This window comes from Chelonoidis abingdonii, chromosome 4, assembly GCF_003597395.2.
Source record: "Chelonoidis abingdonii isolate Lonesome George chromosome 4, CheloAbing_2.0, whole genome shotgun sequence".
Taxonomy (NCBI): Eukaryota; Metazoa; Chordata; order Testudines; family Testudinidae; genus Chelonoidis; species Chelonoidis abingdonii.
Genome location: NC_133772.1, coordinates 13,608,100 through 13,626,337, shown reverse-complemented (window position 1 = coordinate 13,626,337; position 18,238 = coordinate 13,608,100). Strand labels below are relative to the sequence as shown.

The following is an 18,238-nucleotide window of genomic DNA, read 5'->3' as shown; positions in this document are numbered from 1 at the left end:
CCCCCCCCATCCAACCCACCCTGCTCCCTGTCCCCTGACTGCCCCCCCTCCCTTAGCCAACCCCGGCCCCGGACCCCTTACCATGAGACTCCCCGCTCAGCCGGAGTTTTGTGCCACTGTGCGTGCACGCAGCCCTGCCCTGTCCTGCCCCTCAGAGCACTGTGCGCGCCGCAGCGTTGCTCCGGGTGAGCGGGGAGCGCTTTTCCCTCCCCACGAAGCCAAACGTTGCCCCGTGGGAGGGTGCAGCCCCGGCCCCCAGAGCGCTGTGCGTGCCGCAGCAGGACTCCAGGGGTCGGCGGCTTGCTGCGCTCGGCCCGGCGCTCCGGCCAGGCAGCGCGGACCATGCAGCTTGCTGCATCATCAGGATTTTTAATGGCACACTGGAGTCCAGGAAGGCTCCAGCGTGCCATTAAAAATCGGCTCGCATGCCATCTTTGGCACGTGTGCCATGAGTTGCTGACCCCTGATCTAGTCTGACCTCCTGCATAAGAGACCCCAGAACATTTCACCTACTGATAATCAAACCCATATTTGAGCTAGAACATATTTTTAGAAAGCATTCCAGTCTTGATTTGGAGATTTCACCAGGTCCCTAGGTATGTTGCTGGAATAGTTAATTACCTCCATTGTTAAATTCAGGCTTCATACAAGGCACAAACTGTTATCTCGTTTCAGCTTCCAGCCGTTGGATCTTTTTATACCTTTTTCTGCTAAATTAAAGAGGCCTCTATTATCAAATCTTCTGGCTGTGTAGGTACTTACAGGCTGTCCCTGATCAAGTTACCTCTTAACCTTCTCTTTGAAAAGCTAAATAGATTGCGCTTCCTCCACCCTAGTGAGGCAGATTTTCCCAGCCTCAAATCATTCTTGTCGCCTTTTTCTGCACTCTTCCCAATTGAATATCTTTTTTTGAAGTGCAAACACCAGAACTGGATTCAGTATTTTTGGGGTAGCTGCATGGCTGCTGTATATAAAGGTAATACCGCCTCCCGACTCATACTGAATTGTCCCCTACTTGTGTATCCATGTATTGCATTAGCCCTCTTAGCCACAGCATCTCACTAGGAGCTCATGTTCACTTGTTTATCCACCATGACCCCCAAGTCCTTTCTCAGAACGACTGCTTTCCAGGATAGTCTTCCCATTCTGTGTAACTGGCATTTTTCCCCCCTAGACCTATAACTTTGTATTTAGCTATATTAAAATGCATGGTGTTCAGATGAGCCCAGTTTACCAAGCAATCCAGATAACTCTGTAAAACTAACCTGGCCTTATCATAATTTACCATTGCACCAATCTGTCATCTGCAGACTTCAATAGCAATGGTTTGATACCTTCTTCCAGATAATGGATGCAAATATTGAATAGCACTGGGCCAAGAACAGATTCCTGGAAGACCCCAGTAGAAATGACCAGTTTAAGGATACTCCCACTCCCACACTCTCTCTTGTTTTGAGATATATCAGTTAAACCAGTTTCAATCTATTTGATTTTTTTTGTATAGTGCTAGTTTTTTAGTTAGAACAGCATGCAATATTAAATCTAGTGCCTTACCGAAGTCTAAATATATTATATCAATGAGTTATCATCATCAACCAAACTTCTAATCTAATGAAAAAAAACAATATCAGGTTTGTTCCATAAAATTTATTTTCCATGAAACCATGAAAGCTGCCATCCTTTCATTCTTTACTGATCGCATCCCATATCAGCCATTCCATGACTGCCTGGGATCAATGTCAGCCTAACCAGCAAAGGACTCTGGGATGGGGCATACAAACCCTAGGAAAAGGCTAATGAGCTGATGTGGGCTCAGTCAGCCCCACCTTGCTACACCTGCTGTAGGTGTCAGGTTTGGTGGGAGGAGTTAAAAGTAGAATGCACAGCTCAGCTGGGGGCAGACTGGGAAGGAGAGCAGACTTCCAGCTCTTACTCTGAGAGATGCCTGGATAAGGTCAGGAATGGCTTGATAGACAGCTGCCTTCCAGGACTTCCCTGAAGGAATGTGGGCGTGACACAGGACTCTGTTTGATTTGTCACCAGTGACCTACCTGCTGGTGCTGAGTAAGTCTGCAGCAGCTGGTGGCCTGCCAGAAGGGGGTGACAAATAAATAAAATACCTTCCGTTTCCTTACACCTGACTAGGGACCTGGCAATAGTTTGTCCTGGGCCCAGACGCAACCCAGTCACAGATTCCCATGATCCTACCTCCTCTTGCAAAGGCCACAATGAATCATGGGAGATGTATCCTCACCTGGGAGACCAACCTATATAGGAGAATGAGGCGTCCAAACTACAGCTCCAATATGGCACCATGGCAGTATTTTGGGATTAAAATATTTCAGTTTGGGGGCATTCTGTTTTTCCATGAAACATGGAAAATTTCCACAGAAAGCAGATGTTTTAAAAAAACAAACCATTTAATTGAAAATCCAATTTACTGTTGAAAAATAGTTTTGATGAAAAGTTGTTGACCAACCCTACTAATGATGATGTAAGAGAATCAAAGCCTTATTGATGATGGACTAGGCAAAACATCCAATCTCAGTTTGTATCATATAAATTCCATTCCCCCCTGTTTTATTCAGGTACAGACTAATTGGACATGCAGAAAGAAAATGTGTGCTTGAAGGATCACAGGTTACATGGGACAGAGATATTCCATACTGTCAAGGTGAGTAGAGACTCTTAATAGCTCCGTGGAGAATGTGTAATCAGGGTTAAACAATGAAAAGCATACTTTCTCCTGCTGGATGGATTCTGAAATACAACTCCTTTATGATTTCACTGCATACTAAATTCTTGAACACTTCAGTTTTGTTTTCCTCTTGCACCATGTTGTAGAAAACCTTGTTAGCTTCTAAATCTGTCTGTTTGTGGGGTAGAAGCAGGGCCGGCTCCAGGCACCAGCTTAGTAAGCAGGTGCTTGGGACAGCCACTCCCGAGAGGGGTGGCATGTTCAGGTATTCAGCGGCAATTAGGTGGAGGATCCCTCACTCCCACTCAGAGCAAAGGACCTCTTGCTGAATTGCCGCAGATCACGATCGTGGGGTTTTGTTTTGTTTTGTTTTTGTTTTGGCTTCTTGGGGTGGCAAAACCCTTGGAGCTGGCCCTGGGTAGAAGCACAAAAGACTCAGATTCTTGGTTGACAGAGCTTGGACCAGATCCCATCTGGTGTAAATTGAATCAGACCCTTGCTATTCAGATATAGTATTAACATGCTTATAGCACAATCTCTAAGCACTTTACAGATATCTTTATATTTAGGGATAACTTTGCCTGTCACTCATATGCAGCTATCCCTAGGATGGAAAGTGACAGGTGCGTTTCTCAGTAAAGAGCAGTACCTGTTTAGGACAGGGAGTGAAGCATTCTGGACTCCACTGAAACTGTAGGCAGAGTTTAAGGATGCAGAATTAATTACCAGAATAACTAACTCCTCCCTTTGGAGGAAGTGCCAGAGAATCCTTAATATACGTGAATGGGCAAGACCTTGATTTGATTTCTCTTCTCTTCTTCGACTTTCATGATGCTTCAGTCTGTGCATCCACTCCCACCACATCCCAGCGGCATAACTATATTAGGAAACGTTCCTCGTTTTCTAGTCTTAAAAATCTTGTCTCTCACAGGGCCAGAGCCCCAGCTGGTGTAAATGGGCATAACCAAGGCCGACACTTCCGTTTAGGCAACCTAGGCGGTCGCCTAGGGCACCAGGATTTGGGAGGGCGGCATTTTGCCGCCCTTGGCGGCAATTCGGCGGCGGGGGGTCCTTCCGCACTCTGGGTTGTAGGCAGCAATTCTGCAGCTGGTCCTTCACTCACTCCAGGACCCATCGCCGAAGCGCCCCAAAGACCAGGAGCGTGGAAGGACCCTTTCCCACCGCAGAATTGCCGCCAACGACCAGGAGCACGGAAGGACCCCCGCCTAGAGTGCCAAAAACCCTGCCGCCGCTCCTGGGCATAACTCCATTGTAGTCAATAGGCTCGGCCCTCCGCTGGTGAATCAGTGCTCCTCCCTTGATGTCAATGGCGCTACATTGATTTTAAACAATCTAAGGTTTTAGTCCATTGTGTTTCAGCCTCTTCTTCTCTCATGAGACTTTGGATATGACATACATTAAATTCTCTCTTGCTTCCTTTCTTTCCTTTTTCCCTCTCTTCAGTGATACCTTGCCTGCCTCCTCCAAAAATAGAGCACGGGACACATACTGGGACAACGATGGAGGAATTCAACTATGGGACATCTGTCACTTACCAGTGTGACACTGTAGAAAGGGGACAGGTTCCTTTCTCACTTATTGGAGAGCCCTCCATTCACTGTACATCCACGGATAATGTAAATGGAGACTGGAGCGGGCCTGCCCCGAAATGTAAAGGTAACGGAATCCATTTACTGTAAAACAAGTGGTAGTGTGCACGTGCACATTAGCCATGTAAGTTGTAACAGTGCCGCTGCTTAATAGATTGTCCCCAGGACTCCTAATCTTATTCCCACCCCTCAGCACATGTTCTTAGTAACACCCATTGGAGAATAGAGCCCAGTTTGAGATTTGCAGAGACACTAAGGGGTGCAGGGAATTGCACTTATTGTGTCCAGATTGGCCTCAGTTCCCACACACCCTGCCAAGAATTGCTGCCTGCTTCCTTGGTCTGCCCATGCTCTGTGTTCCAACCCCTCCCTCAGGCAAGGAGCCAGGAAGATTGAAGAGGCAATTGGTGTCAGTATAGGAGGAGGAAGTGACATGGAATCCTGGAAAAGCTCCATGTGGGGAGACAGGCTGGCAACATGAGACTGACTACTCACATGGAGGAGAGAGACGGACAAGGTCTTCTGCTTCTCAGAGGAGAAGCTGGGCCAAGACGGGATGGAGCATGGCTTGGAGCTGGGTGGGGAAGGAGAGGAGAAGAAGGGAGTTTATTCAACATCTGTTTTCACTTAATGTCCTCAGAAGAAGAATACTGGAGCTGATCGAAATTTTTTCAACAAAGCTTTTATGTCAAAAAAGTCCTTTTTTTTAAAAAAAAGCAAATTGTTTTGTGAAAGACTGTCAACTTTACTGAAAATGTTTTATTTTTCATGTTACTGTTTTTAATATCCCCCCAACTCATATAAAATGTTATTGAAGTAGCCAAGAAACTTACTGAAAAACCCATTTTGTCAGTGTTTTTTTTTTAAATTGATCATATGTTTGATAAGACATATGTGGGAAATGCATCTAATTTTTTGCTCACTCTAGAAACTATTCCTGTTGAGGTTTCTGCAGGTAAGCCAGGAGCATATCTGCCTATCTTCTTCACAGGAGACCAGATCTGAGTGTCTGTCAGCTGTAAGCACAGCTGGAACTCTGATTGGAGAAATGACTTTATAATGTTCACAAATGATAAGCAACAAGATGGGGCAGTTCCAACGGCTCCTGCTGCCCAATGAGACCTCTCTTGTCAAAGACTGTAATTATGTGTGTGCATGCTCTCTCCCACCCTCCTTGCCACCTCCCAACCCCAGGTCCCCACAATTGCCTGTAACAGAACTGCCATTGCAGGTGGTCACTAATTCAGCAGGTGTAGTTTGATGCTTTACTTGAGTTAAGAAAAGGCTAGATAAAGACTAAAACTTGCCTACCATGTTCTATCAAAACCAATGCCCCAAGGAATTTGAGAACATGGCATCAGACCCATTGATACTTTTCTGCTTTTTCTTAACACGATGTTTCAAATAAATAAATAGGTGGTTTCTGGGGTGTATTGGGGGGGGCAGGGGCAGGAGTGTTCAGACATGTCATGATATCTCTGCAGGGCCATGTGTATGTGCTTTCAAATCTGTTCATATCCTCCTGGTAAATAGATCTGATTCCACTGAAGTATCTTCACTTTATTTCTCAATTTTTGATTTAACAGTAAACCTCCCAAGCTGACACTGTTTTTCTTATACAGTTGTTAGCTGTAAACAGCCAAAAGTTCCCAATGGAAAACAGATGACTGGATATAGTCTTGTATACACCTACAGAGCCTCCGTTCTGTTTGAGTGTGAACACCGCTACACCCTCAAAGGCAGTAACATACTCCTTTGCAATGAAAATGGTGAATGGGATCCTCAGTCACCAGTTTGTGAGCGAAGTAAGTGTAATATGGTGACTAGCACCTCCTTCAGACTGACCGTGGAGCCCTTGGTCACCCAAGATTCGAGGACAGCCGGTTTGATGTCCCCTTTGTTTTAAGAGAGGAAATAGTGACTGCTGTGTAAACTTGCATGCCACTGTACTGACACAGCTCCATGATGTTTTGGTTAAATGACTTGTATGCTGAAAACAGGGATTCCAGTTTTATTTTATTGCAGGCAGTGTTGGCAAGTGGATAGAACACTAAAGTGGGACTAAGGAGGCCTGGGCTCTATCCCTGCTGGGTGACCTTGGGCAAGTCACTTCCTCATTCTGTGGCCCAGTTTCCCCTGTAAAATGAGAATGATACTGAGGTTCTTTGTAAAGTGCTTTGAGATCTACTGAAGAAGAGTTATGTATTTATTGCATAAGTTCTTATACTGCACTCATCACCATAATATCTCAGTGCCATCCAGTATTGCACTAAATAATGTAACTATGCACCTGTTTTTTGTTTTGTTTTTTGTTTTTTCCTCTCAGCCTCTCCTTGGGAGAGAAGCATGTGCAGTGGAGTTTCTTGTTTTGTGATAGGGTTTTAGGTTTGGGGTTGTGGTTTTTTTAATATACATGTCTTTCATGTCACATTCTTGTAGAGAAGAATTATTTCTCAATAAGATTTCCTGGTTATGTATGTCCTTAAACTTTTATTTTTACTCTTAGGTAGCTGTGATGATCCACCTTACATTAGTAATACTTTTCGAGATCATTCTAACAGCAACTTGTTTCCGGCTGAGACTGTAGTGAAATATAACTGTGTGGGAGGTTATGAGTTAATCCCTGGAATATCCTCTGCAAGTGTTACCTGTCAAAAAAATTTTACATGGTCTAAACATCAAGAATTTTGTCGAAGTAAGCATATTAGTCTTTGGTTTAGCTTTCTTTGTTTTAATTGAGCTACAAAATTAACACAAATTTAGGAAGCTCTACTCTATAGTCGATACGTGGTTCAAAGTGTGTGTGAGTGTGTGTCTTCTGGGAATTCTTACTTTAACAGTAGGAAGCAGGATCATAGTTAATAGTTTACATGTTCATGAACAAATCTCTTGCTCCCACCCATGATCTCCATATTACCTTAGGCAGATTATAACCATGATGGATTCTACACAAAATTTATTGTAACACAGCAATCGGTGTTGTTTAGAACCCTGCTGAAAATCAAAATTTCCTGCCAATTTCAATTCAAATAGTTACCCACAAGAAAACTGGAAGGGTACTCCTCAGTCCACGAGGCATGCCCACTAACGCTCATGGCAGGAAGAAATCATTTGCTGGGTCTGTCGATGATATAAAACTTCCACCGAAAACCAGCCTCTTCAAAAATGTGAAGGAAATGCTGACTTTCTATAGCTAGCAAAATGTTCAGCTGCTCCTTGTAAATGAATCTGTAGAATTGGTTTTGCTCTGATTTAACACTGTTGGTGGTGGTGTTTCACAGAAATTAGATGTCCATCTCCAGACATTCGCAATGGAAGAGTGAGACCTAGAAAAGAACCCTACGTGTATGAGGACGAGATTCACATTGAATGTGATCGCGGTTACGCCCTCAAAGGCAATTATGGATTGATGAAGTGTGAACGTAATCATGAATGGCATCCTCCATTACCAATTTGCGAACCAGGTATGTATAAATGATAAAGAACTCTGACATAGTGACCTGCTATCCCTGACCTACTCCCGAACAATGTAATTGCTGCATAATTATATATTTATATTATGGTAGCATTTCTCTACTGTTCTTCCATCATGAGGCGAGGACACACAAAGGGAGTCAATGTATGTTGTTAGCTGCACAGAAGGAACAAAGTTAGTGAATGGCACTGCATGAGCTCACTAGTGGGGTGGTGGTGATGTTGTAAGACTTTGGTTCATTCCAGTTCCCCCCAGTTCATTCCAGGGTACTCATGGGGGGAGGGATAGCTCAGTGGTTTGAGCATTGGCCTGCTAAACCCAGGGTTGTGAGTTCAGTCCTTGAGGGGGCCACTTAGGGATCTAGGGCAAAATCAGTACTTGGTCCTGCTAATGAAGGCAGGGGGCTGGACTCGATGACCCTTGAGGGTCCCTTCCAGTTTCAGGAGATAGGTGTATCTCCTTTTATTTATAGTGGGGTGTCAGCAGATTTCTGGTAAAAGAGGAGAAAAGGAACTGGTGAAAGTTGGGATCTGCAGTGGGCAGGCTGAGTTTCCTCTGAAGAAATCTGCAGAGAGAGTAGATGTATGAGTGACCATGACAGGCCCCAGTTGTGTTAAGTACACACAGCACTCTGTAAACACACAGAAAACAAGATCTCTGTACTTGTAGCTGGACTGGCTTTGTGATCCCCTGACTCCATCCCATTTCAAAAAGTGGTTGGAGGATACCACTACACCTCTACCCCGATATAACGTGACCCAATATAACACAAATTCGGATATAACGCGGTAAAGCAGCGCTCCAGGGGGGCGGGGCTGTCTACTCCCGTGGATCAAAGCAAGTTTGATATAACTCAGTTTCACCTATAATGCGGTAAGATTTTTTGGTTCCCGAGGACAGCATTATATCGAGGTAGAGGTGTATTTTCCTTCCACCCAAAGAAGGCATGACCACACACTGCTGTTAGCCAGTTCCAATTTCACACACACACTTTTTTTTGGTGCCCATCCGATCCATTACTCTTTTTTGAATGACTTCAGTTTTTAATCTGATTGACTGAATCTCACATTATAGGTTCATCTCTATTTTAAGGGGCTGTTACAGTTTGCAAACCAGTTTGGATATACAGTGAAGAACTCTGATAAAGTGAACTCCCATCCCTGATTTTGAAAGGAACATCTAACACTCACAGAGTGTAATTGCTGCATACTTATATATTTATATTATGGTAGCACACAGAGGACTCAGTCAGGATCCAAGGTCCCATTGTGCTGGGTGTGAAACCTTGGGAAAAGTATTTCTTCCGCTCTATTCCATGCTGATTAGGTCTAAATTGGAGTATTGGGTCCCGTTTTGGGCACCACATTTCAGGAAAGACGAATTGGAGAAAATCCAGAGAAGATCAACAAAAATGATTAAAGGTGTAGAAAACATGACTTACAGGAAGATTGAAATTATTGGGTTTGTTTAGTCTGGAGAAGAGAAGACTGAGGGGGTACATAACAGTTTTCAAGTACATAAAAGATTGTTACAAGGATGAAGGAGAAAAAATGTTCTTGTTAACCTTTGAGGACAGGACAAGAAGCAATGGGCTTAAATTGCAGCAAGGGCGGTTTAGGTTGGACATGACATTAGGAAAAACTTCCTAACTCTCAGGGTGGTTAAGCACCAGAATAAATTGACTAGAGAGGGTGTGAAATCTCTACTGGAGATTTTTAAGAGCAGTTTAGACAAACACCTCCGAGGGTTTGTCTAGATAATACTTAGTCCTGCCTTGAGTGCAGGGGACTGGACTAGATGATCTCTCAAGGTCCCTTCCAGTCCTACAGTTCTATGAGTCTATGTGAGGCACATTCTCCCCTACCTAAATGACTGACGTCCTGGCAGTGTGATATCTGTGACGGGCAATTTTATCTTCTGAGTCTATTGGCATGCACAAGTAGTACCAAAAGGTACACATAATAAGCAAGTATTGCCTGTGGGCCTTTACTCCCTAACGAAAGTAGCAAAATTAAGAACATGGTCCACAGATTGGGCAGATTGACTTCTAGTTTTACTTCTTCTGCTAGGCACCTCTACAGAACTTCTCACAGATGTTGTTGATAGAATTAGGCAAATTCATCCCAGCTCCAGTGCTGAGCTCATCTGGTGAATTTCCTGCTGTTTGCTTCTTCACTTTGATTGTCATGGAATGAAGTATTCCCCTGCTACAGGATTTAGTTTGATTGTAGAATGGAATCATATGAAGATTCACCTCCTTCTTCAATTTGTATACTTGCATTAGCTACTTTTTAATCAAATTTTCCAGATTACTGGAGTGTCTTCCACAATTCTACTTTGATAGCTTTGGAAGGAGAAATGAATCCACAAGGACAAAGCTTATCCTGGTGCAGGGTTGGATGGAACCTTCTCCCAACTGTGCCTGTACCTTGTAGATATGTAATTCACTTTCCAGTTGCTGTGGTACCATATAGACTAATGACTCCCACCTATCTGCAATTTTCTCATTTACTGTGGGACTAAGATTGGGTAATACGTCTCTATCTCCCAGTTCTACAAAAGACATGATTACTTTGGCACACCATCACCACTTGTTTGCCAAATGATTTTTCTCTGTTTTCTTATTAGCTAAATTATATGCACAGCCATGTCTGCATCTCATGTCCTTCACATGCTGCTGATAGGTTACCGCAGCTTGCCTTTGCTGTTGGATTTCAAAGCACAAATCAGTTGATAGCAAAGGATGCCTGCCAAACATAGAAAATATGGGGTCTCTCCCATTGCATCATTGTTAGCACAATTACATACCAATCCTTTAACTAGCAACTATACCTGAGGAAGATCCTTTTGTCCTTTCCTGCACATTAGTGTTTACCCCATCAAGAGTATCTGCTTGTCAGCAATTGATTTATTAAACTGTATTGGGAGAATTTTCAGTCCTCCATAAAGTCTCCCAGTACTTTATAACTACAGGCCTGTCGCATCTTTCGCGCGTTTAGTATGCGTGATTTCAGCTTTGCGCAGTTGGGAGAAAGAAAAAAACAAAAAACGAGCGATTCCACCAGCGTGAGATGTGAATCTGCTGTTCCCAATAAAATTTGCAGGAAGGGACTTGACAGCAACAGCATGTCTTTAGGCCTGTGATAAGGTTCTCCCCTATAATAACCCTGGAGTGTTAGCAAAAAAAAAAAAAGAAAAAAAAGTTTAAATAATGTGTCTGCCCTGCAGTGAGTGTGAGATGGGAGAAGCGAATCTGCTGTTCCCACTGCAGTACTCAGTCCCCCTGTGCCTCTCATACTGTGTGCATCTCGCCAGGCTGAGTGAGACTCTACTGTGCCTGTACGGTTTAAAGAGACAGTATATATTTTTCGTGCTGTATAACATGGCCCCTAAACGCAAGGCAGCTACTTCATCTGGTGCTCAACCAAAGAGACAGCGATGTGTTCCAACGCTGGAGGAAAAACTGGCTGTGTTGGACTTACTGAGAGACAGTAGGTCCATCGCCAACATGGCGCAAATACGGCCGCAACAAATCTAGCATCCATGCCATCAAGATTCAAGAGACAGAAGTTCGTCAAGCCGTGGCATCAAGTGCTCCAGTAACTGCTAAGGTGATGAGCCAAGTGCGTGATAAGACTTTAGTGAAGACTGAAAAGGCATTAAACTTAAGGCTGGAAGAGATGAACTGTAAACGTGTGCCTATCAATGGCAACGTGTTGCGAGAAAAGGCTCTTAGCATCTATGCGCTGTTCAAACCTCCTGCCGAAGAGGTACAGCCTTCTGATAAGAAGGAATTCAAAGCCAGCCAAGGTTGCTTAACAGTTTCAGGAACCAGTTCAACCTCAAAAATGTGCAGACTACTGGTGAAGCTGCATCTGCCAATTAGGACGCAGCAAAAGCCTACCCCGAACAATTAAAGAAAATCATAGAGGAAAGGGGCTATCTTCCAGAACAAGTTTTTAATGCTGACGAGACTGGGCTCTTCCGGAAGAAAATGCCCACCCGCACTTACATTTCGAAATCAGAAAGACAAGCCCCTGGCTTCAAAGCAGCTAAAGACTGTGTGACTGTGTTGCTTTGTGGCAATGCGGCTGGGCATTTAATAAAGCCGGGCTTGCTCTACAGGGCTGCAAATCCCCGTGCCCTAAAAGGCAAGAACAAAAACGAAAGATCTCCTGCCCTGTGTTTCTGGCATTCAATAAAAGGGCTTGGGTGATGGCAGCATTATTTCTGTGATGGTTCCACAAGTGGTTTCAATTCTCGGAGGTCAAGGCAGTCTGAAGAAAAAGATTGAATTTAAAGTGGTATGCTGATCGTAGACAATGCTCTGGCCACCTGCAACCCAGTTTGCAGCATATGACGTGAAGTCGTCTTCTCTCCCCAATACCACTCAACCTCTTGACCAAAAGGCCGTCATTAGCTGTTTCAAGCCACGTACCGAGGCTTACATTCTCACAGATCCCTTACCACTGAGGATCTGATCCAATCGAATGTAATAGAGTGTTGGAAGTCCTTCAACATTGCTGATGGCATGCACCTTATATTACACAGGCAATGGAATCACAAGCTGAAACAGTCAACGCTGTGCGAAACTACGGAAGACCTGTGTGAGTGATTTAAACGTTTTCCTGACGATTGATAAAGAGTTCAATCTCATGTTCAGTGGCCAGGCAAATGGTGAGATGGCTTTGTTGATATCCTTGAAGAAATGCAGGAATTAATGAGGCCATAGAGAAACAAATGACTAACGAAGAGTAGAGGAACTGAAAAATCGGCTCTAGAAAGGATGAAGAGAGATGAGAACGAACAGGAGAAGCCTAGCAATGGAATCTTCTATTAAATTGCTGAAGGTCAAGGTGCAGCGAAGAACACTCTAATGATATAATTTCTGAATACACCCTCTATGGAATGAAGCCTCAATAAAAAATCACCACGAGTATACAAGATGATGAGGACAGTGGTAACCTAAAAAATGTTGAGCGACTCAAGAGACAATACAGCGACAAGTGTGCCAAACACAGTTTTAAAAAGAAGAAAACGCAACCTTACAGCAGCAGCAGAGCCGTACACAATCAAAACTTCTCTCCGAGCTGAACCAGAGCCATGCATGTCCTCTCTTAAAGACTCCGCTTCTCATACCACCATCACTCTCAAGCCCTGGCCATCGTCTCCTGGATTGACAATCAAGCCCATGTACAATATGATGTTGTCAGGGAAGAGGAAACGCACATATCGGAGTGTGTAACATATCAAGATAGCAAAACAGGAGACTGGTGACTGTTCAGCGTTACCGTACTGCCTGTACTGTTTCATGTTATTCTTCATTCTTCTGACCTCTCTGTTAAATATTCAAAAATACTTGTACAAATCGGTACATCCCACTCTGACTTTTGGCCTTAAAATCCAAAAGGAAAAAACGAAAAGAGCAGTAATGGAACATACTCTCATTTGGTAACCAGCATGAATCCTCTAAGCTCAATCCGCTTAAGGAACTGTAAAGTGCCCTCTTTGTCTATACAAACAACAGGAATTCCCAGTGGTTGGCTCTTCTTTTGGGCTGATCTCTGGTCCCCCAACACTTTATACCCTTTATTAATTGCCCCGCTTCTCGGACCCAAACCAGACCCGTGAATTCTCAACCACCAAGGAAGTAAAACTACCGTGCCCCCCCATGCTTGCCTCCCCAGGCTCCCTCCCCTGGGTACCCCTTGAAAGATTACTGTGATCAAACTCTTATCAACAAACAGAGAGGACATTCAACCTTACCCCTTCCTTCTCTTTCCCGCTCCCAGACTCTCCTGAGAGAGACACGTAATCCTAACCACAAGTAGAGAAATTAGCCTTTCTGTTTCCTCCCCTTTCCTCTTTCTCCCCACAGTTCCCGGTGACAGACCCCAGTCCCTGAGGGTCTGCACCAAATAAGCATAAACAAAAATGAACCATACAGGTCTTAAAACATATTATATATCTTTTAATTTAAAAGAGAAAAAAACATTATCTTCTGTATTTAAAATGAATAAGACACAGGGTTTCACGCCTGTAGACACTGGAATACCTCGCCACCTAAGTATCAAGTACAAATAAATCCCTTCATCAAAAATACAAATCTGAACTCCTCAGCCAAATACACAAATAACCCTCAGCGAAGATGCACATGTTGCAATAAAGAAAACAAACAGTAACCTAACTAGCGTTATCTACTAGACTCCCACATCTTTAAGATGCATTTTAGGTAGATTGGATAGAAACCTGGTTGCATCGCCTGGTCACTTTTGACCCCCAGATGAATAGCAACCAAAAACTACAGCACACACACAAACTCTCTCCCCTCAAGATTTGAGAAGTATCCTGTCCCTGATTGGTCTCTGGTCAGTGACAGTCCAGGACTACGAACCTGTTCATCTTCCTCCCTTACAGTCAAAATGAGATATACTCACAGTTACTTCTGTCCTATTAACGTCTTATTTCCACCTCCCGCCCTACCTGCCATCTGTTTGACCCAACTACTCGTACCAACTTATACTTTTCCGTAGGTAGTCATTTATATATATGTACTGCTACCATTGCTCGTCCACCAATACTAGTATGTACCAGGGTTGTTATACACACAAATTGTAAACTCTTCTAATGTGATCTTAAGGGGATTTCAAGGCATTTCGACTAACCGGTTCGCTTACAACGCCCTTGCCGTGGAAACATAACCCAGTCGCCGCGGCCCACCCAAGATGGAACAGACCAGTGTTCCTCAGCACCAGCCATTTAAGAAAATGTCTGGTTTATTGGAGTCTAAGTGCCCCTGACTGATCATCGTCCGTCAATACAATGCCTTTTGCAGTTAAGATCTGAAGCCCAAATACTCGCCCTATACCCTTAAAGGACTACCCGGTCTTAAACAGCGCTCTCAGACAAGATTGCCTGGAATCAGGGCAGGGCCATCTCCAGGCACCCCAGCGTAAGCAAGCAGGTGCTTAGAGTGGCCAAACGGGGAAGGGGTGACACCAAATAAGCGCTATTCGGCCAGCAATTGTTGCCTGTGGATCCTCGGACTCCCTGGAGAGGATCTTCGCACTGAATTCCGCCAAAGAACGCGAAAGGGAGTATGGAGCTGCTGCCTGAACACGATCCATACGCTTCCTTTTTTTTTCCGTCGTCTTAAGTGGCAAAACCCTGAGCCAGCTCCTGATTAAGCCGGACCTATGAAAGGAGACTGTCTCCCACGCAGTGCCACCTGTCTCCACCCACCCGGATCCCCCCCCAGTGGTCCCAGAGATCGGCCCCAAAAACATTCGGTCACCAAGCCCCTATCCGATCAGCAACTCCCCGCTGGGACAGCCAGAATGCGGGTCGGCCCTGGCAATGCCCAGACGATATCAAAATTCTGTGTTCCTAGCACGTGTAGCTTACTATGACCATTAAAAGATCTCCATCACACGCACTTAAAAGTGCCATCTCCATCAACACTGCAGTGGACCAGTGCACACAAGATGCTCGGCTGGCCACCCCCCGACCAGTCAAGTGTGGCGAATTCTCCAAGCGACGCCCACATGCACCAAAAGAGAATTTTTTAAGCATACCATGATTCAAAAAATCCAGAAGAGGATTAGAGAGACCCGGTATAAGTATATCTTTTGGATATAGCTAAACTCCGCATCTATCCATGCAGTTCAGCCCTATGTCCAACAGGCATCCACTGGGGACTTCGCTTTTATCACGCACCCGGCTAACTGGTAGACAAGTTTGAACCGTCCCAGCAACACGTCGACAAAAACTAAACCACCCCGACCCTCTGAATAATTTACCATAGCCCTGCTATACACGCACACCCCAGCTCATCATGCGCCCCCTCCTGTCAAAAACCCCGAAGCAGATCCTCTCCCTCACCAGTCGAAGGGATGACATATGGAAATGCGATGTGCTCGTATACCTGGGGTGGTGTGGTGGACACTTCAGTAGCTAGTGCAGGATTGTGAGGAACAGGCGACCCCCGAAGAGTAGTCCATAACTTTGAGGAGGCTGGTATGCTTGTCAGGGGTTCTGGCAAACACAGGTGGCTATAGAAGGTTAGAGTTGCGGAAATTCTGTGAATCGCACGATGTACAGGCCCTAATTTAATAAACTCCTAGGCACTCATGCAGTGAGGACCTACTGTTGAGTCCTGGGCTGCCTACAGTCAAAGAGACATTTCAAGTGTGTTCTGCCATCGTGCCTGTTATTTCTCTTCTTGCTCTCCAAGTCTTCGTGCGCGTTATCGATTGCAAAAATTCACAGCCCAGACAACTACAGAAGCGCTGGCAGATTGTCCAGCGGTACTTCATAAAGTAGGACTCGGGCCTCGTCCAAGCACTCTTTCTTTGGAAATGTAGTCCAAGAACACCCTCGCGTTCCTCCCAGCATCCGCACTGTCACTTATGCTGCCGTTAGCTTCTTTAAGGATCATTCCCCATTCCCGTCATCAATGCTGATTTTGCCTTTCTCTATACAGCTTGTGCAGCCACCTGCAACACATCTCTAATAGAGGACCACACGCAGGCTGAGAAAATGTTTTCCTGTGCGCTCAACTGCTGAGTTACTCCGAACCCGGTGTTGTCACTTGTTGGAGTACCGCTCCCATTCCGATGTCACACACCCACCCTGCTACCTTAGCTGATTAGGGCGAACTTCCAGCACATGGAATCCCTCTTCTGTCCTTATTGAAAGGTGATCATTTTTTCATCCACACAGCAAATGCACTGAATTAGAAAAGGTGGAGGGCACCATTGCAAGATGACCTGCGGCTAGTTCAACCATCTTAAACCCTCTTAAATAATAGAACATTCTACGTCCATGCGCCGACCACTCCCATTGCAGCATTTCCTCTTTGCAGCAGACCAACACCACCTCCAGCTGAGAAATGCCCCCTGCCAAGCACCCCTGCCCTGGAGCACTCAGTACACATATCTGCCCTGACCACCCCTAACTTATGCTTGACCACTCCCCCCCACCCACCCCCTCCAACCGCCCCGTGCTCCCCCGTCCTCATTCAACTTCCTGAATTCCTCTCAGACACACCCCCCACTGACCCAATGTCTTGGTTCCCATCCAACTGTCTCTGATGGGCAACTAGTTAACCGGTGTGCGTGTAGTAGTTTGTGGTGACTAATTTGAGTCCCCTAAAGTTGGTCAAAGACCCCACGTGACAACTTATTTAGCAGCAGGAAGCTGGGGCAAGGCAGCTGCACATGTTAATGCACGCGGCCATCCAATTCGCCCTCTGCAGTACCCACAATCCGTCCCGGATCCATATCAGTTACCTCCGAAATGCAGGGAAGAAATTATTGCCAACTCCTGCCGTGTGGAACCATAGAACTTTTCTTGGCATGCCCACGGTGACCAAACTGCCGTCCTTCCGATAGCCATGCCATGTTCTCCCAATGTGTTGGGACTGCCAGAAAAATGGATCAGCAGCCATCATCAAATGTGGGTTTGAATGTTAACGTAACACTAAAAAGCATTTTAGATTTTGTCATTCTCCTCATGGTTTGCTGTACCCGACTGATGGTTTGAAATGGAATAAAACGACATCCCAGGAATCAGTCCTCACCAGAAAGTACTCACTGTGACTAGCGAAGACCAATTCTACTAACTCACAACAAATCCCTTTAGTGTGGAGTAAGAGTGCCACCGAGATGATTACGGTGAGAGCTATTGCACTTTCACTCTACAGCCTTGCAATTCTCACCACTAACTTTCCAGAGTCCATGCACACAAACCTTGTCTGAACAAAAACAGTTTTGAAACCCTTTGTTTCATGGTTTCTCCGAGATTCCTCGTGCCAACCAGTATTGAAAATGGAAACAATTCCTACACATCAACTGAAATACTAACAGTTGACAACCGCTTGACTTCCATGTAATCATGGCCTACATCGTCCTCGAAGGCACAAGTCAATCGAAGCCAGACCAATATGGGATTGCGGATCCCCAATGCCACTTGTATTAAGGCGTAAATAAACCAATAAAGCATCCTGCGAGAAAAAAATAGACTCCTAAAAACCAGAAATCGGATCAGATGAAGAGCAACCATCAGACTTCTTTCTAGAGGGGTCTGTTACGAGTAAGAACCCAACTTCCGGCATTGCATCCCAACAAGCAGCTTCCCCCCCCTTCCTCTTCGCCTATCAACATGATCCTCGCCCATCATCTGAAGGGAGATGGATCTGTTGCTCTATAGAAACAAATCCACCAGAGCCAGCCCAACCTTTCTATTCGTTTCCTCCTTCCTATATAGCCATAGAGCCCTACTAGTTCCTTACTTAAAATACATAAAAACGGACAAATCTTTTTTCTAACAAAAGAAAATAAAACAAGAACTTCGTTTTCAACGTTACTAGACACACAAATAACCATTATTTAAATTTCTCTAGCACGTTTAACATGATAGAGAAATCAAAATATATTATACTTCGATATGCGCGCA

The 18,238-nt window shown here is 44.8% G+C and overlaps 1 protein-coding gene across 1 annotated transcript in view; it reads left to right on the top strand.

Moving 5' to 3' along the window:
- Positions 1-18,238, top strand: part of LOC116832048 (complement receptor type 1-like) — a 60,598-nt gene that overhangs the window by 8,132 nt on the left and 34,228 nt on the right. The window contains exons 5-9 of the mRNA XM_032792454.2: positions 2,589-2,674; positions 4,163-4,375; positions 5,931-6,113; positions 6,815-7,003; positions 7,590-7,772. Of these exons, the coding sequence (XP_032648345.1) occupies positions 2,589-2,674; positions 4,163-4,375; positions 5,931-6,113; positions 6,815-7,003; positions 7,590-7,772 (854 nt within the window). The remainder of the gene's footprint in view (positions 1-2,588; positions 2,675-4,162; positions 4,376-5,930; positions 6,114-6,814; positions 7,004-7,589; positions 7,773-18,238) is intronic.